This window comes from Lepeophtheirus salmonis, chromosome 2 (genome assembly GCF_016086655.4).
Source record: "Lepeophtheirus salmonis chromosome 2, UVic_Lsal_1.4, whole genome shotgun sequence".
In the NCBI taxonomy this organism is placed as follows: domain Eukaryota; kingdom Metazoa; phylum Arthropoda; class Copepoda; order Siphonostomatoida; family Caligidae; genus Lepeophtheirus; species Lepeophtheirus salmonis.
In genome coordinates this window covers 40,360,494-40,386,396 of record NC_052132.2, presented here as the reverse complement: position 1 = coordinate 40,386,396, position 25,903 = coordinate 40,360,494, and the positions used below count along the sequence as shown (strand labels likewise).

The following is a 25,903-nucleotide window of genomic DNA, read 5'->3' as shown; positions in this document are numbered from 1 at the left end:
TGATTCAAATTATCAGCTTTGCCACGTCATTCTTCGGTTTCTTTTATGTTTACATACCTGCAGGTAATATTTTATACAACTCTATCCAACGTTACTAGAAATGTATATCTACTAACCTTGACTCTATTTATATTATTTAAGCAATATTCTTTGTCTGTTTTTCGACGCCTAATAACGCCAAACAATGCTGGATACTAGTACTTCATAAATAACCAATGCAAGGTATTGGAGAAATAGTTTATTTACTTCGAGATTAAACAAAATTGATTCGATTATGAATAAATAAGTATTAAATGTATAAATATAATTAATTTACTTACTTTTATTTAATTTCGGAGTATTTATACTATTCCTACGCAGCCTTACAATATTATATGTAATGCCGAATACGGATTAAAAATGGTTTTTTTGTGTCAACTAGCCTACACTAGGATATAATTTATAACATCCCAGCCCTACTTACTTTTATTATAAATCTGTAATTAGTTGTTTCTTACTAAATCAAAGGTAAATCTACTTTTCAATGAGTACTGATTTTATTTTTAGTGTTTTTTATCGGTCTGACCAAATTTTTGAGTTTAAAAAGAAAACAGTAATCCACATAAAAATTGACCTATTTTTTTGGTCAAAGTTTATCTTAATTTTAAATATGGGGCTTTATTTCATGTTAGATCCAAGAAAATTCAATTAGTAGGTAAATTATTTTCAAGAGTTCTGTTAGGGAAAGGAATAACGTCTCGATTTTCAATTTGTTATTAAGTCAAAAAAGTATATTTGAAGCGTAAATTATTACCATTTTATCTAGAAAACAGTATTTCCTTTTATGTAATGTGAGAGGTATAATTCAGCATAAATATTGTTTTGATTTAAATTTTTGGATGTTATGAGTAAAGTGAGACTAATAAACCATAATTTCTAGTAATGGTTTCCTTACAACTTTCCCCGGTCTCACAGCCCTTTTAAAAAATAAATTCATTTACAGTGCCTGCAAGGCTAGAGATGATTCATGTAAACATGATCGAATAAGCTTGTATTGGAGTGACGTCATTGCTCAGCTTTGGTACATTTCTCAGTAAATAATAAATAAAAATAATTGTTGTTATAATTTAATTTTATGATGAAATTATACTTACTTCGTGATTGACTCTCCACTCCAGAACAATCAAGATATAATCGTCCTCTAATAACAACGGAATCAACCACTTAGATTTTGACTCTCAATATGGGAACTCTGGTTTATTTCTATCGTCTAATTCTGATTCAAATGTGTATTTTATCAAGTGTTTATGGAAACAATAAAGTTCTGCTCACAAATATTAAAACTTTAACTCTTCATGAGGGTGCCAAGACAACGGGTCGAAGGGCATCTAGTACATCTCAACTATCCAGAACGGGGGGATCTGCTCCATGGGGTATGGAACCTAGGACGGTGCAATGTTACAATCGAGGACATGACGGGGTTGACGTCCAGGTGACAATTTTATTCATTAACTATCAATAATTAAATGTTGTGGTTCGTCAAAATAAAAAAAGATCTTGAACAAAAACCATCAAAATGAGAAAGTCCCAATTAATTTTTTTACTCCGTAAATTTATTTACATTAGAGCCCAATATTTAATAGACATATTTGAGTTAATTATAGGCTTTGTATTCAAATTTGTGGGAGGAATTAAGATACCCAAGAATTTTAGCTATAATTTAGAACCTTTATTTGATTTAAGAGACTCATATTTGTCCCGATATGGCATTTCAAATAAAATCTGTCAATTTATCATTCTTTCTATGTGACGATCAATTATGGATAATTTAAGTGCTATTTACGGCACAGCCAACGGGTTAATACGGTTAATTTGTTGGGAAAAATTAACGATAATTCGTCTTTAAATTCTTATGTAATTCACATTCAATTTTGAGAAAAATAATTATAGCTTGTTTTTGTGTTGATAGGCTACATCTCTGAATTCATAATCTACAGACTCTAGACTGTAGAGGATAAATTATTTTTAGATCAATTAGTTAATTAGTCAACAAGGGAAATTCTTTTAAATTATATATTCAATTCAATAAGTCCGTATCAAGTTGACCACGAATATTTAATGAATTTATTTGTATCAAATCTGGTTTTGGAGAATTTTCGGTTTGAAATATGTTTACCCTTTTTTGGTTCAAGCCAACTTAAGTGTTTCGAAAAAACAATAATTAAGATAAAAATTAATTTTTGTTTGCAAAATAATATGTTGATTTCAAACATTTGCTAATATTGGATTTCATTCAATCCTGAGAAATTACAATTTAAAGGTTCAAAACCACCAGATTTTAAGGGTTTCGTTTGAAAAATAATAAGTGTAAATTAAATCTGATTTTCCCATTGATATTTGCCAGTGGGAATGCAAGGCGGACTTGGATTCTTCAGTCGAATTTGGACGTATTGAAGTCACATGTGAGGGCTATGAGTACCCCGATGATCCTTATATTCTTAAAGGTTCATGCGGTTTAGAATACTCATTAGACTACCGTAAAGGGGGAGGGCAACAAAGTAGCTACCCAAATAGCTATACCAGCAAAAAGTCCAGTGGCTTCAACTTTGCAGACATGCTGGTGTTAGCTGTTATAGTGTTGGTTGCATATGCAGTTTATAGGACCTGTACCAGTAGTTCTGGAAATCAAGAAGATCGTGCATATAGTTCAACTAATGATGACTATCACGGCCGTGGAGGAGGGGGTGGATGGTCTAATCCTGGTTCCGGCGGAGGTGGTTTATTTGGTAGTAATTTGGGCAATAATGATAATCCCTCATGTCGTAGAGGTGGAAATACTGGCGGTTATGGTGGATTTTGGTCTGGACTTGGAATGGGAGGTATCCTAGGATATATGATGAACAGCGGGTATTTTTATTTATATAATGATTAATTCAATGGTACTTGTATATTCATTTTATCTTCCATAGAGGGCAACAAAGACGTAACGATAACTACTATAATAGAGGTGGATCCTATGCTCCAGGTGGAAGTTTCTTTTCTGGGAACAATTCAGGATCAAGTGGAACCACACGTCCCTCTTCTGGATTTGGTGGGACCAGAAGAAGATGATTAATTGATTTCTAGTTAATATATATTAGATAAATTTTCTGATTTGTTTAAACATAAATGTACACAAATAAATTTATATTAAATTGTTTTTTGGTCTTCAGTTCGTCTACGTTTACGATTATTACCAGGACTAAGTCCAATACTCTCAACAGGATCTTCATTCGGTATCATAACGCCTGCTTGTTCAAGGCTTTGAAGAACTTGTAATCCAGTTTCATACTGAGGAGTTGCATGATCACCAGTGCATTCTTCTCCAGAAGGAAAATGTATTTCTGGAATATCATCCTCACCAAGGATGATTTCTGCAGAATTTGATCCGACCAAAATTGTAGTTGAGGAAGAGGATGATGCAGTTTTTCGTTTTTTCCATTCCTATCAATTATAATTCAAAAGTTATAAATTAGATATTATTTCATTTCATGTTTCTTAAACTTTTTTGAAGGATTAATTGATTTTGATGTAAAGTGGATCATATTTATAAAGCCATAAATAATTACTTGCCTTGAGTATATTTTTATAATATTTGATGACACTGTCCTCATAGTACCTCTGAATTTGAAGAACACTCCCAATATTCATATCATAGCAAATCCTTTCGAGAGAATCTGGAAATCCCATACTTTGTTCATATAGACATTCTCTATCACGAGAATCTCTCAATAGCTTTGTAAAAGTCCTTAAATATTCAGCAACGACATCCGTTAAAAGATCTAACGCACCCAGAGAAGCAGTTTCGTACCCAACAAAAGCACAAATTGTAGCAACGGACTTATGAAGCATTTGTCTGGTGCTACGTGAGGTAAGTTTAAATTTATGAGCAGTGGAATCGGGATACTTTCCTTCAGCAAAAGAAGTCTTCTCACTATCTGCAAATAGTAAAATAAATAATTTATACCCTAATTATTGGACATAAATCAATATAATTAATTACGTAGATGAGAACAAAGACTCTTAACCCCAAAGGGGGGTTCACTTTGTGTTTTGAAGAATGTGAGATCCCCAAGACTAATTGGGGGCTGTTTTGTTCCATCCTGAGACTTTCTCATGTGGGCTAACAGTTTGATACCATTATGAACATAGGGATCTTGACATGAGTCACTTCTTAGTCGTATATCTCCGGATGAATCGGGTCGAGGTTGATGAATTCGTGGTCCATCTAAAGGGAGAGGTCTCGGAAGTCGAATCAGTGCTTCTCTTTCTGCAGCACTCAGTGGAGATGCATTCCACTCATTGTCACTTAGTGTTCCCCATCTTTCCGTTCTTGAAAAGGATCCCTCCTCCTCTTGATTAAGGAACCCAAACATGCTCAAACTCTATTTTAATTGGATCCCTCCGTGCACCAGTTTTCTCACAATTCACTTATTAGCTACGTTACAAAAATCAATAATAACTTCGTCATGGGCATTAAATAGGTTCCTGTGATGTATATTCAATATTGAGTATAGAATTTGTAAAATCCCATATATATTTGTTGGATAAGCCCAGAATTATTAGATCAGACTTTTTCTCGGCCAAAATGTATCAGACTGAGACATCATCACAATATGACGTCACACGTTTCATCGAAAGTAATGTTTATATTATTATAGTTAAAGATACGCTTATTTTACTTTTTATATTCTAGCGCAACCTTTCATTTTTCTATGGAGGGAAATTCAATTTCATATATTTATAAATAGTTGTTAAATTATTATTGGATTAATTAATCAATACAAATTATACTTCAAAAAATGTATATAATTTTAATGTCTTGGGTATCTCTATATTTGTTACATACAAACTATGAGACATCTCTCGTATTTACTGAACCTTCTTTGTGATGACTGATAAGGGGGGGGGGGATTTTGGCAGTAAAAAAATGATTTATTGACTCAGAGGATATAAGTTATAACTCATATAAGGCAATTTTGCTAGTTGATAGACTAAAATTTACCAGATTTTACCCGTTTTTAACCGGAGTGGTTATCCTGTATAAGTTTTCCCGCACGTCATATTTTCTCTTTCTATCTCAAAATTGGAGACAGCGACATAGGATAGTTGAAATTCAATTATCGCAACCTTTTAATAATAACGAAACAACTTCCGGAGTTGTCCGTAAGTCAAAAATTAACTTATTATAAACATCGATTTTAAAAAGTCCATTTTGAATTTATTAGAAGAAATATTTAAACTCAATCTTTTTTTGTACAGCTATGTAGTTGACAAAAAGTGTATTCGTTGATGCCATAGCTAGAGAAAGAAATATATTTGTAATGTTGAGGTGAAAAACATTATTTTTGATGAGAAATTCCACTTGGTGATTCATATGAACTTAGTACAATTATATGCATATAATGTTTGTCGTAGTTGCATTTTTATATCAACATCACGTGGTATTTTAAGCAACTCTTCCATTTTGGGATAATATTTAAAATCCCAAAAAGTTGTTTTTTAACAAAAAATGATGAATTGACTGAATGTATACAATTCAAAATCAAAGTAGATAAATTTAATAACTTTTTAAAAGTTTACATTAGAAAACTCTTTAACATATATTTACTTTGATTTTGAATTGTATAAATAAATACTTTTTAAGTAAAAATCAGATTTGGAGTCGTTAAAATATTATCTGAGTTCACATCTTTGAAAACAGTGCTATATATTTTGATTCCAGCAAAGCAGGTAGTTTAATCCTAAACTGTAAAAAATAATTTGAAGTGGAGCTAAAAAATTTTTTGGCTGGAGTTTGGGTGGTTTACCAAATGTGTATAAATCGTTACATATGAAATTAGATTAGGATATAAATCTTTATTGTCAATCAATCCTACAACTAGAAGTCTGATTCCTAAATCTCGACATCCTATTTGAACTATATGAATCAAAGCTTTTTTAAAAATTCTCTTAATTAAATTCTAGCAGCTTGGATTTGTTTGGATAGTTCTAAACTATGACTTTTTCTAAAATAAAAACTTGTATAATTGTAATTCACTTATCATTTAAAAGAGAGTATACTTCAACCAACCAATTTAGCCTTACTTATAGGCAATTATAACTTATGTAACATAAGTTATAATGACCAATTTATTGTTTCTACTTTATTAATAAAAGCTGAACAGAACACTTGCAAGCATGTATCTAATATTAAAATGTATTAAAACATATTATCACATCGTTCTACAATGTACAATTTTATTTTTTTAATTGTAATAGTACATCCCAAAAAGGATTTCCTTGCTGTAATATTTGCTGTTTAGACCCCCAAAATGGCCTCTGATGTCACGTAAAACCTCTCTATATAATTTCTTCGGTGCGATGGCATCATCAATCATGCATGTATGGAGTCTAGAAGATACAAAACAGTTATATGTGCCCCGAGTGTAGAGTGTAAATGGCGGGAAAATGAGTACTTGTGAGTTGTGACGTAAATATTTATAAACGTCGACTCACAAAGTCTATTTTGGGACACAATGAGTTGGCTTTTAGTTTAGCCTGTAAAGGATAATGGATCCTTATGATGATACATAAATGATTCGAATAAAATGTATTAATTACATGAAATATTTATTTCGACAATGGATGATTCATTAAATAATTAGTAAAGAAGGTTATGTAGCAACATAACTACATAAAACATTCCGTTACAAAAAGAAGAAGAGAGAGAAAGAGGCTACTTAAAAATGATTGGCTGTGAGAGAAAAGAGAGGTGCTGATTGTTTAGAATTGTTGTGGGTTACAAATTCAAATCCAGTTAAGTAATTGTAATTCGTGAGTCAAGTCTTGACTGAGAGACTCCTTGTTTAAAGTCCAGTACAATAAATTAATAAGTGGTGGGATTGTATGAAATATTTAAATTTGGGATTGAAAAGCAAAGTACTGAGCAAGAGTCATTGTTTTAAAAGGAGGATTCTACGTGGAAGTGTGATTGTGAGTACATCTGGACGATGAGTATGGGAACTCCGACCAAGAAGACCCTTCGGAGCAGCGAGCGGTCTCAAAACATTCAAGTGTTTGTTCGAGCTCGGCCCTTGAATAAGTCTGAGACGGCGAAGCGTTCCTATTCTGTGGTGGACACGGACGGGAAGAAAGTGATTGTCAAGGAGAAGAGCAACTCTTCCCTCACCAAGACATTTAGTTTCAATGGCGTGTTCGGGCCTGATTGTGATCAGCGGATGGTATATTTGAAGGTGGTGCGGCCCTTGATCGACCAGGTGATGCAGGGCTACAACTGCACCGTCTTCGCCTACGGACAGACTGGGACGGGCAAGACCCACACCATGGAAGGTTGCCATGAGGAAGAGGTGGGCTACGACAACGAAGAGGCAGGGATTGTGCCGCGGGCCCTCAACGATATATTTGATGGACTTCGCATGATGGGAGCCAAGGATTTCGCGGTGCGCGTGTCCTACTTGGAGCTGTACAATGAAGAAATCTTCGATCTGCTCTCTGACGTGAACGATACGACGAGACTGCGGCTCTATGAGGACTACAACAAGAAGGGATCCGTCATCATTCAAGGACTGGAAGAGGTCCAAGTCCACACCAAGGAAGAAGTCCACAAAATCCTCAAGAAAGGCTCCCTTAAAAGACAAACTGCAGCCACTCTAATGAATGCGACCTCCTCCAGGTCACACACCGTCTTCACTGTCACTGTCCTCATTAATCAGAGTTCTGTGGGAGGTGAGGAAATGATCAGGATGGGAAAGTTGAATCTTGTTGATTTGGCTGGATCAGAGAATGTTGGAAGATCTGGCGCTATCGACAAGAGAGCGCGGGAAGCTGGAAATATCAACCAGAGTTTACTCACATTGGGAAGAGTAATCTCCTGTCTCGTGGAACGGGCCCCTCATATTCCTTACAGGTAATTAAGGATCTTCACACTTTAACTCCACTATTTATATATTTCATATTCACTCAGTATGGGTAGGATATTTGTGGTGGTTAGAAGTTATTTATCTGATTGAGAGAGGATTTTAATCAGTACTTCTTTCTCATATCCATGTTTGAAAACAAGTTTAATCTTCCGTTTCTTAAACTAGAGCATTTATTGTTTTCCATCATTTAGTTTTCCTGAGCATGATGTACGTTCCAAAAGCGTTTGCTTGTTCAAACGCATGAATTTTTAATCTTGATCGAATAATTTTATTTGACTATATTTATACAGTTTATTTATATAGATATGTATATTTGTATAAATGTACACCTGTATGATATATACACTCAGAGGGGAAAAAAATCAATAATCTGATGCGTTTTCAAGAAAATAATATTATATAGGTTGCACTTTCACTTACTAATCAGTTAGTTATTCTTTTTTTTTATCAAGTACGGATGCTATCAATTATATTAATCACATAACTTATAAATAATTAATATCTCAATTCTTGTATTATTATAGAGAATCAAAATTAACTCGATTGCTTCAGGATTCCCTTGGAGGGAGAACAAAAACTTCCATTATAGCAACAATATCCCCGGCCCTCATTAACTTGGAAGAAACACTCTCCACACTTGATTATGCTCATAGAGCCAAGAGTATTACGAATAAGCCAGAAGTTAATCAAAAGATTTGCAAGAATGAAAAATTACTGGTAAGTTTGGTTTCAATACTGAAACTGATTCTCTTACTTTTTTACTAGGATGCTTGTTACGCCCTTCCCTCATTCTAAGAAAAGGATTTTTGGTAGTTTCCTTTTAAAAAAATGAAAGTACCTACTTGTTAAAAATTTCTCTGTAGTGGCTCAACGCCTCATAGTTTGAAGGAACAACAGTCTATACTATTTTTTGACATGAGTTAAGATTATTTAACACTGTGGTAATTTTGCAATCAAGTGTGTGAAAAGTTAAAGGAATTTAAAAAAAAAAAAAAAAATAGATTGGGACTTAATTTTGATATTTTTATTCTGACAAAAAACCCTTGCCAATATGTGTTTTGTTATTAAAAATCATTTTTGAATTTATGGAATTAAGTAACATTTTATAATACATATGATTTGTGCCACTCTTAGAAAACTTCGTTGCTTTTAAATTGGAAAACAAGACATTTTATTTGATTTTTTTCAATGAGTTAGCAAATTTGGTTATTTGCTGCTCCTCAAAGAAATTGTCCCTATGTTTTTTTCTTTGACACATTAATTATTTTTTATTGAATTTTAGATAAATAATACGTAGTACAACAGTCAATTTTAGATTATGTACAATGTAGTATATGCATACACTTTTAATGGGCAGGTGCTCATAAATAATCCAATACCAGTGGATTGTGCAATGGAATATATATATATATATGTAAGGGTGCGTTTTGAATTTGTAGGAGCATAAGTGAATGCTTTTATTTTGGGTTTCATACTGGTCGAGAATGAAAGGAGATCGGTGGTGATATATTTGTTGTTAATTATTAGTGATGAACATGATGTGATTCAACTTCCGTTTCTATTGTGTGATTAACTTATTTTATATCATCCTAATAAGATATATTTATATTGGATGTTCTTATGTATGACTTGTTGTACTATGAAATAGATCATTGTAAAAATCTTTTCTATAAATACCCACCCGGCTTGTTATATCATGACGGTTTTCGTTTTCGAAGAGAAGATGAAATCCCTCTTCAAAGGCCTAGGCCATCAGAGGAGGGAAGAACTATACAGGTGAACTATCTAGCAACCATTTTTTTTAAATGTTTCTATCCCTCAACTTTCTTTTTCTAATTGGATGATTTTCATTGGGATTGTAATTTCAACTCTTAGTCATTTACTTTTATTTCATATAGGAATACACCAATCAAATAGATCGTCTTAAGTCTGAACTACAAGTTGCTCGAGAAAAAAATGGAGTCTACTTAACCGAAGATAATTATGATGACATTATCAAAAAAGACGAGTCCCAAGAAAAGGAATTGGCGAATCTCTATGAAAAAATTAAATTCTTTGAGGATGAGAGTGAAAAAATCAAGGTAGGGACACTACTTCCGTTCTTCTATCTATTATATATATGTTGTGTACAGGTTGCAATTTCTTTGTCTTAAAATGCATGATTTAATTACAACATTGGCCATTCTAATCAACAACTTTTAAATGATACTATCATTTCATTTTGATCTATTAAAATGACATGGTTACTAAGTATTTGAGTAATGTAACTGGGGCAGTTCAATTTTATTTGCAACTCTGGCAGTAGAAAATGTTCATATTTCTTACAATATATTTATATACTTAAGTTAAAACACCCATGCCATGTATCTTTAAAAAATAACATTTAAACAGTAGATTACTTTCCTTTATACCATTTGGGTGATGCTATCTTGAATAAATGATTTTCAGTTAGTATGGTCTTCTTTTTTCATGTCCCGAAGGACAAATATGTGTAATCTTGTAAGTCATAACGATCTGATTCTATATTATTGTGTACTTTAGGCCATGTTCACACAAACTAAACTTCATCTTGAGGAAACAATTAAAGAAAGAGATGAAACATTAAGTACTCTTGAATGTACACGCTCAGTGTTAGCTCAGACCACTGTAGAAAAAGAGGAGCAGGAGTACCTGGTAGCAAGACAGGCTGAAACTGAGTGCAAACTTAGTAAACAAGCAAACATATTACTTGCAGTCTCTGAGGAGTCGACCAAAGACCTGAATGGAGTTCACGATAAACTTGATCGATTAAGGTATGATAAGATTGAGTGATACATTGACTTTCTTCTTAACAATGGCTTAATTTATTTCACAGGGACGTAGAAGCTCGTAATGATCAAGTATCAAAAGACTTTCATTCAACATTTGTCTCGAATTACAATAAAATAGAAGAGTCTTTTGAGAGTCAGATTATAGAACAAAGTAAATTTTGTGCAGAGACACGGGATACTTTAAGCAGTTTACTCGACAAGAGAAATTGCCATAAAGTACAGATTTCTAAAGAATTCACGAATGCTATGGATTCTATTGCTAATCTGATATCGGATATTGAAAAATCAGTATCCGACAATATTGATGTCGAGAAAAATTGGATTAACTCTCAAATGAAAGATGCACGAAATGCTGCAGATGGACAGGAAAAACAATTACAAATGTATCTTACTGATAAAGTCCTACCACAATTAATGAGTATATCCACTGCTATAGCAGATCAAAAATCAGTTGTACAAGAAACCTCTGCTCAAATATACACCCTTGTGAGTGACAACTACTTCATTATATATTCATAAAATTAAAATGGTTTTATTTATTTACTCCAGGTCAATTCTCAAGTAAATGAATGGGAAGAACACATGAAGGATCAAAGAAAGCTAAATATGGAAGCTCTAGAATTAATAAAAGAGGTTGGAATATCTAGGAATATTCATTCCAAGGATATTGACGTAAATGATAATAGACTAAAAGAGTCTTTCTCTCTCATAGAGAAGGACTATTCCGAATTAAAGAAAGCTTTTGAAGCATTCTCGGAAAAAATTGAAACTCATACATCTGATGCTCATGAGAGAGTGAATGAAAATGTCAAGATCCGTGAAACCATAAATAGTGAAGAAGAAAAGATGGCTTCTGGAGTAGAGGCCTTGACTGAAACATCCCTTAAAAGATCAGAAGCTCTACTTTATCAAGTTTCAAAGGAATCTTCTACCACAAAACAGAAACAAGATAACTTACTTGAATCCATGAACAAGGGCTTCGATACTATACTACATGCAGAGCAGGCTATATCTAGTGAATCTAAGGATTTTGCATCTAGAATTCAAGATGATATAGATAAAAAATATTATGAGCTTGAAAGTAGATTAAGGGGAAAATCCGATAAGTCTGCAGATAACCTTAAATACCTCAATGAAAAAACACAGGTTCGTAAAACTAACGTGTTTTTTGGAGAAATATGCTAATGTTGTTTCTTTTATTTATCTATGTAGAATGTTAGATCCTCTACGCTAGATTCTCAAAGAGTCCTAGAGAAACTATTGGAAACTCATAGGAGTAAAGATGGAAAGAATACGGAATCGCTTCAACATTCAATTAATGATCATTGTAAAAATATCAAAGCTTTCGGAAAATTACATAGTGCAGATATGCGTGAATCTGGTCGAAGTGTGAGTCATTTTGTACTCCAAGCCTTGGCCCATGACACACCAACTTCATTCACTCCCATTCGTAAACCGCCTCGAAGTTACCCACAGAAAATTATCAAAGGAACTCCTAACCCAGAACGGTTACAGCGACATCGTGAATCGAGGAGATGTGTATCTTCAGTTCCCACCGCAGACTTGAATCTGGCTGATTTAGCAGATGACGATGTGGATTCTGTTGTAAGTTTTATATTTTTTTTAATGTAATTACTTTCATATGCATAGTGTTATCTACTTGTTATTGTAGATTTCAGCTAATACGATGGCAAGTGAAGATATAAGTGAATACAGCTATTCTTCAAAGGACAGGGGTGGTAGTAGATCCCAAAGCCTTTCTCGTCAAAATTCTCTCGAAAGTGATGTTACCAATATTATGGTATGAAACAAATTAAGTAACATTTTTTATTTGAAAAAAAATAAATTATCTCTTGATTTCAGGAAATGAAAGGAATAAAATCATCTATACCTCGAGTAAATTCCAACTTTAGAAAACCTGAGAATGGGCTAAGAGGTGCAAGATCAAGAAGTTCAAGTACTGTTCGAGAAAATAAAGGACAAACGACAACCTGAATTTAACTTTCATTTTCTTAATCGTGAAAGAAAAAAAAAATACTATGAAAGTGTACTTCTTGAAGATAAACATTTTTACACACTTTCTCTCAATACTATTGAATATCTTCATTCTTTGGTTTTCATCCTGATTGTATTGTTATACATACATATTCATCGATTACATTTATTTTAGAATGCTGCTTATGTCATGTATAGGTATAAAAATATATTATATTATATTTGTAGTAAATGATTTTTACCTTCTTAACTATTTGAGTCATTTTTCTTCTATATTACTGCGAGTCTTATCTTTTTAAATTACAGTAAAATTAAAAATATAATGAGTTCCTAATTTTGTCTTGATTTAATTACTTTCGTGTTTTAAATGGACTTTCATTTAGATAAATGTTGTCTAATTGCTAGTACACTCCTATAAAAAATAATATAATTCTAAAAATACATAATCAAATTATTTGGATAGGTCCTCATAGATTAAAGATTGAATATTTTTCTATAATATAAACTTAGATATTCCTTATCCCTATGAATGATTGATAAGTGTCAAAAAAAGATTGTTTTTTTTAAAGCCTATAAAGGATCTATCTCGAGTTCAAAACCATATATTATATCGATAAAAACACTTATAATCATACAAATACTTCTATGTAAGTTTTATCAATCATACCTTCAGTTTGTCTTGAGGATAAAAAATGCCTCTAAATAATAATCCCAGATATTTCTGAAACCTGATGCGTCGGGGAAAATCTGAGATCAGTTTTGGGCTATCTCATCCTTAGTTTCAATTCATTGGTGCAAATTTTGTGTTTTCCTGTGTTATTACAGGACAATAGGAACAAAAGAAGAGAAAGAAATGTGTAGAAAAGAGAGAAAGAGCAGAGGTTGTAGAATTTAAAAAGTGTCTGAGTACATCCATCTTGATAGTGGAATCCCAAATCCGTGATGTATCTGTTCATCAATCGACGAGTTTGCATATGAAAATTCAACTACTATTGTACTATGAGGTAATACAATTATTCATTCAACTATCTACTAGGATTGGAGAGATGGAGTATGATTCAGGAATATCCACGTGCCTCTACAAAATGTGAATGTTGGAAAACATCAAATAAATTTTTCCTAAATACATATCGATCAAAAAATGAAAAACATGGGGATGATACGAACTAACTTTCAAGCATATATTTACGCCGATGATAATGGAAATTCAATAAATACTTTCGACACAAAAGAAATAAATCTGTTTCTTTATTCACATTTTAACATTTGTAGAATATATAGAAACCTATTGCATTAATTTAGTAGGAATCCAGATGAGGGGCTTTGTTAGCACACATTTTTAACTTTAAGCAAGGATAACTCTAGTTCTAAAAATATAGACATTAAAAAAAATCAGAATCATTCAACCAGAGAATAATTCTCAAAAAACTATTGATTTTAACTTTAGACTGTCATTTTTATCGATATAACAACACGTTTTTTGTTAAGGATATATTAAAAGATAAAATTACTCGTTCCATTTTTAATAGCAAAAAATTATTTTGAGAGGTTCCTCTTTACGAAACCTCGTACGTTTCTGCTTAATAAACAAGATATTCAAAATGTGTATTTCATATAATTTGAAACAATAAAGCTAAATGACCCTCTATTCACTATGTATTAAATATGCATTATGTGATAAATCGATGTTCGTATTTGAATTCTTACGCTTAAAAATCTTTGATTTTTTTGAAGGAGAATATCAATATGAAAGTTAACAATTTCAATTGCAAATGTTTTTCTATGTGACAGAAACTTTGCAAAGCATGTTGTTTATAGCTGGGCACAAATTTTGTTGTATATATAGCAATGATTAAATAGTATTCACTCTTTTTTTATGAACATCTGTATATATATAAAAGAGAGGTTGTGTGTGTGTGTGTAGATGTCCTTTATATGCTTTTGCACCATTGAACCTAGGAGGCTGAAATTTTGCACGGGCCCCTCTTTTGAGCTTGGACAGGCTAAGACAGGGGTGTCGATTTTTGGGGAGGTCATATAGGGGGCTTATGCTATACCCAAAAACCGTTTTTTGCAGCTCAAAGAGACTAAATAGGGGGTTGAGTTATTTATCAAAAAATATTTGTCATTGTCTGAATAATTTTTCTTTTTTTTTTCAATTTTTTCATCAAATGTCAATTTTTAGTTTTTTAAGAAAAAATGCCACAAAACGATGCTTTTTAAACAAAAAATGCCGATATAACGTTGGAGTATATACAACTTCCGGAACATTTTATTACATCATTTTTGTAATATTTGCAAAAATGAACCAGTTATCGAGTGTTATTTTTTCGACAACATAATTCTTCATAACTTTTTTGTTTTTGCAAGTACGAAAAAAATGTTGGTAGATTTGTGTTTCGTTTGCACTTCCAATAAATGCTATTAACTATTTTTTTTTTTTTGTAAGATCAGCAAAAAAGGTTTTTTTTGTATTATTCTACACTAATTTCGAATTTGAAATTTTTGAAGTACATAAAAAATTGACTTCCCATCTAGACAATTTTTAGATGCATATATGTTGGTATGTTATTTTGAAGTTTATAATACATTATTTTTTTATATACATAATAATAATACTTAGGTTACAAGAGACAATATTAAAAGTATTTTTTTTTTTTTTTTTTGGGGAAGACTTTGTAGATTACCTTACTTAACTGGATTTATATAGTGTGAAGAATCCAAGAGAATTCGAATTATCAGGATCTTTTTCAACATTAACGAAACATTCATATTATAATTATTAGTATATAGAAGTATTTTCTGAATAATTTTCTCAATTAATTTGACCTTTTACAACGTGATTTTCCTCTCCTTCCTTGGCCCGAGCAACGGCGCGTGATGCTTAGCTACTACTACATATATGTATTATAAATTATAATTCATATATACAGTAACATATTTTTCAAAAGCAGGGGCTTCCACAAGGGGGCTGCAGGGCTGCAGTGGCTGTAATATATTCATTCTCATGGATTATTTTGAATCACCTTGTTTACATCAGTGTCTTAACAAGGACATCTTTGACTTGTCTTTGGTGCCTTATAAGGTTTACATCTCACGCTCTGTTGATAAATTTTCGGAACTATTGAACAATTATCACTCAACCCTTGAATAACAAAGTGAAAGTATGAAATCCACATCCAAAACAAACATCATCTAATAATTATTAATCGAAATGACTCTAAATCGAAAACCCTCATCTGCTATCTCAGGGTTCAAAATTTTAAAAACTTTTGGAAAAGGAGTTATTATCCTTGAATTAGGGGCACTTTTAGTATCATATGGGTTCTACCGTAGACTCAACCGGGATCATGGTTTACGCTACAGTCTCTACACATCGTCCATAGGTAACTCATTTTGAAGATAATAACTTAATTTCTTATCAAATCAGTAATATATTTTCATTGTTTAGGCTATCCAATATTAGAATCCTACTATCGGGTAGGAGAAACTCTTAATTCAGATCTAAAAATAAGAGAACAAGACATGACAACATGGATTAATGAGGGAAGATCAGTCTGAAGATGATTTTTATATTTTAAATAAAAAATGATACTTTTGTGATTGATTACACGATTCATTTACAAAGAGTGATCGACTATTTCTACAATTTATTTTTTACATTACATTTTTCATACAGGCAGTTCTAATATTAGTCAGTTATAAAAATTATTTATAAATATTCAAAATATAAAATTAAAACCAATCGTGATCATATGAACTCAGTAAAACCTATACTCGATTCACATTGTTGTAAAATTAAAATTTACGACTTACCTTGAATTATTCAATCCCTTCTTCTCCGCTTTTATTTGGATCGGAGCAATTTTTTTTCATAGTATTGAATCTTGTTCTTAGATTAGAAAATTGAACCTAAGATATCGTGAATTGCAATAAAAAGACAATATTTTATAAGCCTGTTAGAAATTCATGCAGACCTAATAATCATTATTGGTTTATACATGAATTGATGTGTTTGATGAGTAATGTGTTGTAATATTACTTAGTTGGGTAATATGTTACTTATTAAATATCACTCCGTGGAAAAGTAATTTAGTTATATTACCTGTTATTTAGAATCAAGAGTGTTAATATTACTTATTTTCAGATATCCCCTTAATTTGCTATATTCAAATTGGTGAGTTTCTTATATTGAATAATGGTTAGGTTAATATTTATAAATTAATATAAGGTCCTACCCTTCAAAAAATAATTTCTTCTACATTTTCTGGAGTAGTATTTTTTTAATAACTTAAATAATGACAAATTTAATGAAGTGATCAATATATATAAAATTCAATGTATGTGTATGTCTTTTATGTATGCCCACACCGTTGGGCCTATGAGAAAATTTTGAATATGGAAGTCTATAATCAGTGCTTACAAATGCCTGAAACGAAAAGAGGCTGGAAATTCAGAGAAATACGCAATAAAAAAATGTAATATAGTAAAAATACAATAAAACAAAAAAACGACAGTGGTTTAATATTCATTTTATTAATATTATATGTAACTATTGTTATTAAAAAAAAGTTTCTGGAAGAATAAAACTTTGATAATTATTTACCAGTCACCTGTGACTGCTTCCAACACCTTTTTCTTCATATAATTTCTATGAATTGTCTTTGACTACTCCAACTTGAGAGAAGCATTGTTGATAGAAAACCCTTAGATTGAGATGTGTTTTTGAAAATAAAAAATTTCTGCTTTTGTAACGTGTAAATAGAAACATTAAATAGACTTTAAATAAACATTGATATAGCTTAATAAATGTACCAAAATATTTTCCAAACAATAAATCTTAAATAACTTTTAAAAAATTAATTTTCTTAAGGTGCTCTTTTTTAGTATTGAGTTGTTTGTCTTCACTTTACGTCAAGTTATAATTTTTGTCATCGTAATCAAAAAAGAGGATTTATTTCATAGAAAAAATCAATTTCCTTCATTTTTTTGTACTTACAAGTAATTTTCTCCTATTCAGAAAAGATACAGAAAAATTTAAATATTTTTTGAATTTATCTACAAACTATATTTTAAGTTTTTTTTTTTAGATTTTCAAGGAGAAAAATAACTCTAAATCACGTAGAAATTGGAAAATAAATCTTTTCAAAAAACCCTTTGTAATCTACCAAAAAAAAAAAAAAAAAAAAAAGAGTTTAAAAGGTCAATTTCATGTTTCTCGTTGTAAAAACTATACGGAAAACACCATCTCAATCCAAGAGAAAAATTAATTTGAAATTTTGTTAACTAACCTTATCTTTAAAACTTATTGAGCCACACATCTTTGGCTAAAATGTCCCAAAGCCTCTTGGAGATTGATTTCCTTAATTCAGAATCCGACATTCAAGACTCAATTCAATACTTTTCTGCTGTAATTATATTATTGTACCATGTAGTTATATGATAAAATTATTACTTTGTTTCAGATATATGCTTTGCTATGATGTCATTTACAGTACATATATTAAAATAGTTGGTTATCTTAACAGAAATATTATCATCATCTTGTATTTAGTTAGAATGGTGAGCTTTTGAGAAATATATAATAATATAATTTGACTTAAAAAGCGAAAGTATGGAAGCACTGTCTATACTGTACTTAAAATGGTATCTACAGAAATAAATAAAGCAAAGTCTATCTGTATGTATGTACCAAAGTACCTATCACAGATGTGAGTTTTTTCAGTCATCACATCATTAAAAAGAAATTATCTAGCTCTTATTACCCTTTATTTCTTGAGAAGAGAACACAGATGAATTGATATAAATATTGAGTAACTACGTGTGAGTGTGCTCATGAAAAACAGAGAGAGATGCACTGAGGATTCTTTGAGAAGTTATCTTCCATATTATTAAAGCAAATTTTGTCTTTTAGCCGACGCCTAATTACTCCGGGGATTTATAAATATAGTTTTCGACTAAAGTATCCAAGAACCTATACATTATATATAAAGTAAAGGAAATAAATTTTTCTCCAATACTTCTTAACAAATGTAATTTAAAAATACCGAACATAGTTAAAATACTTTAACAGAAATTGTATTATCTCCTTAAAATATTTATATTAAACTTGTGTTGATTTTTTTTTTTTTTGTCATTTGTCCAAGATTTTTTGTATTTTTTTAGAATTTGAATTTTCTTTATGCCTACATACTACCCAACAAAAATGAGTAAAGTATTTTTTGACATTATAAACAAATAGAACAAAAAATACTTATTAATAGTATTAAACTTTTAAGACAATATATTTTCTCCCTCTTTTATATAGTTCAAACTTATAGGAATAAGATATTTTTTAGATATGTCTTGCATATATATTTAAATATTATATATTTATTCAGACTAGTCAATTACTGAACATGACAGAAAATTTCAGCAATTTTTCTTGTTAAGATTTTACACATAAATATATATCAAGGCATTAAGCTTGAATTTTCAAATTGATTTTTACTATAATGTAAATAACAAGTAAGTTTATATTGGATACCAAAATCAAAGATTAGAAGCCTGGAATAATCAATCATAATTTTTAATCCCAGATGAGGGGAAAATGAATGGAGTGATCAGTTGAAAAAAAAGAAAAAGTGTCAACGTCATTTTTACTCCATTCCTTCAAGAGGGGAAATAAAGAAAAATAAGCTGAGCTCCATTATTTATTATTCCTAAAGGTTTAAACCTTTAATTCAATGTACACAGAATTCCATGATAAAAATATAATTAAAATGATATCTATGCATTACTTAGCTTTAAAGTTATAATGTTTAATTTTTTTGAATTAATATGTTTTAATAGCTATATATGAATTTGGACCAAAATTAAATAAAAAATGAGGACCAATTGATGTTTAACTGAGAGTAAGTTTGATCTTAGATTCCTTTTGACAAAAATATATTGAATTTTACAAAATTGAAACTACCATATCTCAGGATTTAACTACCCAAATTATCTCAAATTTTCGTACATAAATCATCTGAAAAAATTAAATAATTTTGAATATGTGATTATATTTTTTGACAAATTTGGTAATTGAAAGCCTCTTAAAAACAGATGTAGAGTGTAGACTAGTTGCATATATATAAAGAAATTAAATGGATAATTGCCCCCCTCTCCCTGCAGGTATCAAACCCTAACTACGCACCTAAAAGCGGCATTATTTATGTAGATCATTTGCTGGGCCACATCTATGGATTTTTTCAAATACCAAAAATTATAACCTACCTCAAATGACGGAAACTGTATTTGTAAACGCACATTCATAGTTCAAAATAACATTAAGATGCTGATCATAGGTGGAATTAAGTTTTGAGACAGGGGGTCCCTGATCCTCAAGATTTTTATTATATAAAAATATGATTCATATGTTTATATAGGTATATGATATGAACTTAACTATAATAAACATTATATAACTGGTATGTAAATAAAAGTGATTATCTCCCCTGCCTGTTCTAAATGGGGCTCTTAGTACAAATTTCAAACTCCGGCTATATTGAACTGCCCAAATTTTTTCAAAATTCCACTACCAATGGTCATAAATTTAGAGTTAACATTTTTCTAAGGAAAAAAAGAGCGTGAGGTGAAGGGAGGGTGAGACATATGGTATTCCGCATTACTAAATTAAGACCTTTGTTAATATCAGCTGCCTATTATATTATTTTGTGCGATAATATCCTCTTACTGCTTTAAACAGGAGAATTTTCTACATTTAAAATAACATTAGTGCAAGAAAACTATTGTAATTATATTTAAATTCTTATATACTTATTATATTATGCATTTTTATAACAATTTATACCAATGATAGGCGAGAATGCTTACTTCATAGGAAGAAGTTTACAGCACAACAACCTATTAAATAATAGACAAAAAAGAAGAATGAGAATACTCAACAACGGTTTTTTCTTTTTCAATTTTAAAAATTAGTTTTTTTCATTGCAAACATGTCAACTATTGTCATTAATTATAATTAATATATACTTAATAGCACGAGGAAAGTTGCTAACTTATATACAGGCATAATTTTTTTATTTTATTGAAAAAGTAAAACTTTAATTTTCATATTAAAAATATTGATACGGTTCCAGTGGAAAATCAAATTTATTTAATGATGGTCGGTTAGTTTTAATTGACACAAATCTATATTTGTAAATCACTAAGTGTATTAAAACAGTGATTGTCAGAAATATATATATAATACTTGATTGATTTAAATGTTTCAAATAAATTTAAAAACATACTATATGAAAATAAGTAAATGAAAAAGTAAACTTGAACGAGGTTAATGAAAATTACATTCTATGTTTTTGAAATAAATTATTTTTTTTCTATTTGAAGATTAAATACATAAATAGAAATTGACATAATACTTCAGTTGGATAAAAATATATATTAGTGTCCATGAATTTTATCAAAGCATTGCAATCATGCATTGAAACGATGTTCATTGGAATGTTATCTCTACATTACTAAACGTGTATATTACAGCATCGAGTACAAACTTCTTCCCAGTACTGTATAAATAGTACTGGATGAATGACTCTACCATTCTCCTTAATTTTTGTACATTATAAACACAGTGCCATCGTTTTTAACATTTCGATTGAGCTTTCCATGTGTTCGTTATATTCATTCTGATCTTTTGTCATATAAAACTTTAGCTTCGCAAATTGCATTTTCAGAGTAGCAATTTTTTTAAGAATAGTCCCTTTTTGACCACTATATCCTGGATCTAGAATTTCAATCAAATTTAATAGCTCAAGTCCATATTTTGTTTGCTTTTCCATTTTTTCTACAAGCCTATCAATTTCCAAATCATTTAGCTGATCATAAATCTTTTTGCTTACGTTCTTTATTAGAGAGCTAAAAAAAGTATTTTTGATTTGAAATACAAGGAAATGACCAGGATGAACCTAAAAAGAATATTGAATAATTTTTTTATGGAATATCTATGTATTAATTTTGATTTCATACTTTATTATGAAGGACTTCTGATATCACACATTGTGGATCCTCAAATAGATCATTACGTAGATGAACCTGGGATTCCAAATCATCAACTATTTCTTCTATTTCAGAATTCTCGTAACTTTGATTACAATTGTTACATTTCCAAAGGGATGCTAAGATCATTGTATTATGCGGTAGAATATATCCAGAGTCACAATTTTGACATTTTACCCCTGAAAAATATGTTCCAAATTCTGTTGGATCATTACAACGATCACAGTGACAAATAAATTTCCATCCGTTCCATATCATTCTTCGTCTACGTGGCTGCCCTTCAAAAACAGTCACATACCTTGTTGAAATTTCTTCTCCTGACTTAATATTCCGATGGGCTTTTACCTTCATATCAAAGGTTTTTGGATCTATTATTGAACGAGAATTACAGTAGCAATAACTATTCATGAGTGGATAAGTTGGATAAAGAGCTGTTACACCTTCTAAACCAATAGATGCAAGATTGCTTGCATTTGTTCTTTTAATACCCATCATTTGATATATATCTTTGGCAAGTATATCATGCGCTCCAAATTTATTTTGTAAGATCTCCACCATTTCTTCCACTAATGAAGTTTCCTGTAAATCATTGGTGTCGCCTATATTTAACGAAGTAAGTCTACCCCAAAGATCAGGACTATGTTGACGAAGCATCCAAAATCTTAAGAAAAAGATGCATGCATATTCAAGTCTATTAAAACTCTCATCTGTTTTTATTTCTTTGGATGATATCATTTGACGACACTCTAACTCATGGAAACCTCCCTTCAGTTTGATGCATGTTGAGCAAAATAAAAATCCACATTCACAAAAAACCTTACTTGGTTCTTTGTCGATAGGCCTGTAACATTCTAAGCATAGGGAAGCCGTGTTTTTCGAAGGTCCAATTACAGAAGGTTGATCTACTAAAATCATTTCACCAGCAAATATATCTCTCGTTGCAACAAAGTGTCTACCAGATGCAGGACACACAATTACTTGGTAAGGAAGGCAATTACCCTTTTCCCGATGGGAATCTAAATGATTGTCTGAGCATACAAAAGTATCGCAAAATTCACATTGCCGATGTGTTGTCTCTTGACATAAAAAACAGAAGTCCATTATTGTTATATGTATATTACTTCCCAGTACCGCTTCAACTTTGAATGTTGGAAATCTTGATGTTTTTCCAACAATACATATCCATTTTTTGTTGACCACTCTCTTAATAGAGGATCTAACGACTTTCTCAAGAGGATAAGCTATTTGCTACCCACTGATCAAGGCACATAGTTGTACTTAGTTAATAAAACTCCTGCACACACGAAAAGTATGTTAAAAATTGTAATGATACGAATACCCCACTAGCAAGTAGAATACTTCATAAAATGTTAGTACTCTCATCAATATAGATATTTATATAATTATCATATATAAATTTGAAGTAAAACGAGAAATACAATTTTAATACAATTAAAAAACCACGAATTAGATACAATATTGTATATAATAGAATAAGCGTTTTTAAAAAATGCATTAGTCCCCTATTATGAAATCATTCCTTAGTACGTTCGTAAAAAAAATCAGTTCGTATCATTTACAAGGTATAGTGTTGTTCGACTCTGATACATCCGGATGATCTTGATCTTTATCATGGTCATAAAATTCGTTTTCTTGCTCTACTCTTCTTTCTTCTTCTAATTCATGATTTCGAATGTCTGGATCGAGCTCGTCTAAATTATCGTGATCAAGAGGTATCATGGGGCCAGGAACATCTTGCATTTGAACACTAGGAGAATGTTGTATAAGTTTTAACTGCGCATGCATAGTTTCGATAATTGATTCCAAGTATACTCTAGAGTTGCCGTTTTCCGATCGAGGATTAACATCAGGATGAAGAGAAAAATCCGGTGCAAAATATTCAAAATACTCAGTAGTATAAGGAAGTTCATTCGATAAATCTTGATCTACACATACACTAGTTTCATAAGTCCAACAACGCGCCACGTTGCGAACAGTATATCCTCCTCCACCCAGTACCATAAGCGGGATGTTGAATTTTTTGACATAATTGACACATTCACCGTGACCTTTAATACTAAGATTAAAACAGCCTAGTCTATCATTGGCCAATGAATCCGCTCCACACTGTAATACAATCGCTTCAGGTTGGTAATAATCAATCACATGTTTGATAACGGGTTGAAAAACCAATTCGTAACTTATATCATCCATTCCCTCTTTTAAAGGCACGTTGACACTATAATAACGACCAACTTCTGCCCCAATTTCGTACATTTCACCCGTTCCGGGAAAGAATGAGTTTCCATAGCGGTGAAAAGATACAGTCATTACACGATCTGTAAGGTAAAAGGCTTCTTGTACACCATCTCCGTGGTGGATGTCAATATCTATGTATAAAACACGCTTGTGATATTTTAAGAGTTCTAATATACCAATCACAATGTCGTTAACGTAGCAAAATCCCGAAGCTTCAGACTTTTTTGCATGGTGCAGTCCCCCAGACCAATTGATCGCAATATCACATTGCCCATGATTCAGTTTAGAAGCCCCCTCCATGGAGGCCCCAGTATAGCGAGCGCAGAACTCATATAAACCCTGAAACAATTAATAGAAATTATTATAAATAGAGGCTCTTAATTGAAGATGATTAAAGGAAAAAAGTGGAGTGAATAATAAGCAATTAAAATGAGGATCGATATGAATCAATAATGTGAAATGTGTAATGACCTCAAAGACGGGGCAATCATCTCCAACATTGAAATGACTCAGACTCCGCGTGAATCCTTGAATATTTGTAGGAGTCACACGACGAAGAAATTCGATGTACTCTTCTGAATGAAAACGAGTCATGTCATGGACACTCGCCGTGTAAGGACGAAAAACACTCATTCGTTTATGAAGTCCGTATCGAAGAACTAAACTGTGCGTCACTGCCAAACGATGGGGCTTCATGGGATGTCCGGGGCCATAGTGGAAATTCCCCACCTCGGCATCATAAAAGTATACGACCCTCTTCTTCCAATCATTCGCTATTTTCATTTTGAATTCGGAAATTCTGTCGAAGTCCCTTGTTTAAGCGGTAACTTCTCTTCCCTCAAGGGGGCGCCACATCCCACTCCGCACCTCTACATAGAGTTAGCTATTCAGCAACTTCTTTCTTCCTCCAGCTTTTTTAATATTTACTCGGCGCACGCAACCTCTTCTCTCCATAGAGAAATGAGGAGGACGGGGGAAAGGTTTGTATATCTAAACATGAATTATTGGATATAGACTATAGTGTAATATTCATTCTCTATATATACAACACGTAGAGTGTTAATATATATATTTTTTTAAATGAGTATAGTTGACATTGAGATAAAATACATAGAGTGACGATGTGAAGAATTAGTTGACGCCGTCAAATTAAAAAAAAAAATACTTAGTTGACCAAAACATTGGAATTATAATTTATAACATAGAGGGCGCTTCAAATATTTTTATTTTTTTAACTGTTTATTTTATTGTAATTAATAATAATAATGTTAAATGTAATACTAATAGCATAACTATATAGATTTCAAGATGTCAATAGGTTAATAAAGAATTTAGGAACATACCATTTTATGAAGTAGATTGAAATATTAATGATGAATTTGGAAGAATATTCTGACTATAATTCAATTCAAGAATCAATAATTATTTATTCTAAATTAAATAATATATATATATAGCAAGCATGTTTCAAAATTTTCTAATTTAGTATTTTCCTTTGAAAAAAAAATGTAACGGTAAAAAAACATTTTGATTCTAAAATAATTTCTCTAGCTTCAATATTAAGTAAGTCATGATCAATTCATTAGCGGAATTTCATTCCTTTTTTCCTACTGTTTATGTTTTAATTTACTCCAAAATCTGTGATCTAATTTGATATTTCAATAAAATAACATAACTTTCTTAAACAAAAAGAAATTTTCAGAATACAGTATTGTGCAAACGATGTGCAATTGAAAAAGAAAAAATTAGACAAAGTACTTTCATATGCTTACAAATAAAGATTGGAGGTACTAATGTCGGGTTAAAATTTATATATTTCGCATTCACAAATTCATTGTAAACTTTACAAAATAATAGATA

At 31.3% G+C, this 25,903-nt stretch overlaps 5 protein-coding genes and 1 long non-coding RNA gene across 6 annotated transcripts; 3 read left to right on the top strand and 3 right to left on the bottom strand.

The window, feature by feature from the left end:
• The first annotated feature begins 1,032 nt into the window (after nt 1-1,032).
• On the top strand, nt 1,033-3,190 carry LOC121113755 (store-operated calcium entry-associated regulatory factor). The gene is made up of 3 exons (XM_040707611.2): nt 1,033-1,471; nt 2,384-2,886; nt 2,949-3,190. Exons 1-3 carry the CDS (start codon nt 1,223-1,225, stop codon nt 3,088-3,090), a joined length of 894 nt encoding a protein of 297 aa, XP_040563545.1. The 5' UTR covers nt 1,033-1,222; the 3' UTR covers nt 3,091-3,190.
• Spt7 lies at nt 3,095-4,651 on the bottom strand. Its single transcript, XM_040707610.2, has 3 exons — nt 4,022-4,651; nt 3,592-3,956; nt 3,095-3,462 (listed from the first exon to the last, which is right to left on the bottom strand). The coding sequence occupies exons 1-3, from the start codon at nt 4,392-4,394 to the stop codon at nt 3,169-3,171; spliced, it is 1,032 nt and encodes a 343-aa protein (XP_040563544.1). The 5' UTR covers nt 4,395-4,651; the 3' UTR covers nt 3,095-3,168.
• A 2,097-nt stretch (nt 4,652-6,748) lies between these two features.
• On the top strand, nt 6,749-13,079 carry LOC121113756 (kinesin-like protein KIF11). The gene is made up of 9 exons (XM_040707612.2): nt 6,749-7,927; nt 8,465-8,657; nt 9,839-10,021; nt 10,482-10,732; nt 10,795-11,236; nt 11,300-11,896; nt 11,963-12,355; nt 12,423-12,551; nt 12,614-13,079. Exons 1-9 carry the CDS (start codon nt 7,011-7,013, stop codon nt 12,743-12,745), a joined length of 3,237 nt encoding a protein of 1,078 aa, XP_040563546.1. The 5' UTR covers nt 6,749-7,010; the 3' UTR covers nt 12,746-13,079.
• A 2,801-nt stretch (nt 13,080-15,880) lies between these two features.
• LOC139904827 (uncharacterized) lies at nt 15,881-17,346 on the top strand. The gene is made up of 3 exons (XR_011779068.1): nt 15,881-16,131; nt 16,197-16,832; nt 16,893-17,346. It is a non-coding gene; the product is annotated as an uncharacterized lncRNA (long non-coding RNA).
• A 3,557-nt stretch (nt 17,347-20,903) lies between these two features.
• On the bottom strand, nt 20,904-23,035 carry LOC121113758 (SET domain-containing protein SmydA-8). The gene is made up of 2 exons (XM_040707614.2): nt 21,755-23,035; nt 20,904-21,693 (listed from the first exon to the last, which is right to left on the bottom strand). Exons 1-2 carry the CDS (start codon nt 22,883-22,885, stop codon nt 21,349-21,351), a joined length of 1,476 nt encoding a protein of 491 aa, XP_040563548.1. The 5' UTR covers nt 22,886-23,035; the 3' UTR covers nt 20,904-21,348.
• A 131-nt stretch (nt 23,036-23,166) lies between these two features.
• Nucleotides 23,167-24,936, bottom strand: HDAC3 (histone deacetylase 3). Its single transcript, XM_040707616.2, has 2 exons — nt 24,515-24,936; nt 23,167-24,382 (listed from the first exon to the last, which is right to left on the bottom strand). The coding sequence occupies exons 1-2, from the start codon at nt 24,824-24,826 to the stop codon at nt 23,357-23,359; spliced, it is 1,338 nt and encodes a 445-aa protein (XP_040563550.1). The 5' UTR covers nt 24,827-24,936; the 3' UTR covers nt 23,167-23,356.
• Nucleotides 24,937-25,903: the final 967 nt, after the last annotated feature.

Bases quoted from the DNA above. Each gene is read 5' to 3' on its own strand.
- HDAC3 (XM_040707616.2), bottom strand. From the start codon at position 24,826: ATGAAAATAGCGAATGATTGGAAGAAGAGGGTCGTATACTTTTATGAT. The intron at 24,383-24,514 runs GTCATTACACAT...TAATTGTTTCAG, and splicing joins ATGATTGCCCCGTCTTTGAG to GGTTTATATGAGTTCTGCGC.
- Spt7 (XM_040707610.2), bottom strand. From the start codon at position 4,394: ATGTTTGGGTTCCTTAATCAAGAGGAGGAGGGATCCTTTTCAAGAACG. The intron at 3,957-4,021 runs GTAATTAATTAT...TACTATTTGCAG, and splicing joins GAGTCTTTGTTCTCATCTAC to ATAGTGAGAAGACTTCTTTT. The intron at 3,463-3,591 runs GCAAGTAATTAT...TATAATTGATAG, and splicing joins ATTATAAAAATATACTCAAG to GAATGGAAAAAACGAAAAAC.
- LOC121113758 (XM_040707614.2), bottom strand. From the start codon at position 22,885: ATGGACTTCTGTTTTTTATGTCAAGAGACAACACATCGGCAATGTGAA. The intron at 21,694-21,754 runs GTATGAAATCAA...TATTCTTTTTAG, and splicing joins CAGAAGTCCTTCATAATAAA to GTTCATCCTGGTCATTTCCT.
- LOC121113756 (XM_040707612.2), top strand. From the start codon at position 7,011: ATGAGTATGGGAACTCCGACCAAGAAGACCCTTCGGAGCAGCGAGCGG. The intron at 7,928-8,464 runs GTAATTAAGGAT...GTATTATTATAG, and splicing joins GCCCCTCATATTCCTTACAG to AGAATCAAAATTAACTCGAT. The intron at 12,356-12,422 runs GTAAGTTTTATA...TTGTTATTGTAG, and splicing joins ATGACGATGTGGATTCTGTT to ATTTCAGCTAATACGATGGC.
- LOC121113755 (XM_040707611.2), top strand. From the start codon at position 1,223: ATGGGAACTCTGGTTTATTTCTATCGTCTAATTCTGATTCAAATGTGT. The intron at 1,472-2,383 runs GTGACAATTTTA...GATATTTGCCAG, and splicing joins ATGACGGGGTTGACGTCCAG to TGGGAATGCAAGGCGGACTT. The intron at 2,887-2,948 runs GTATTTTTATTT...TATCTTCCATAG, and splicing joins GGATATATGATGAACAGCGG to AGGGCAACAAAGACGTAACG.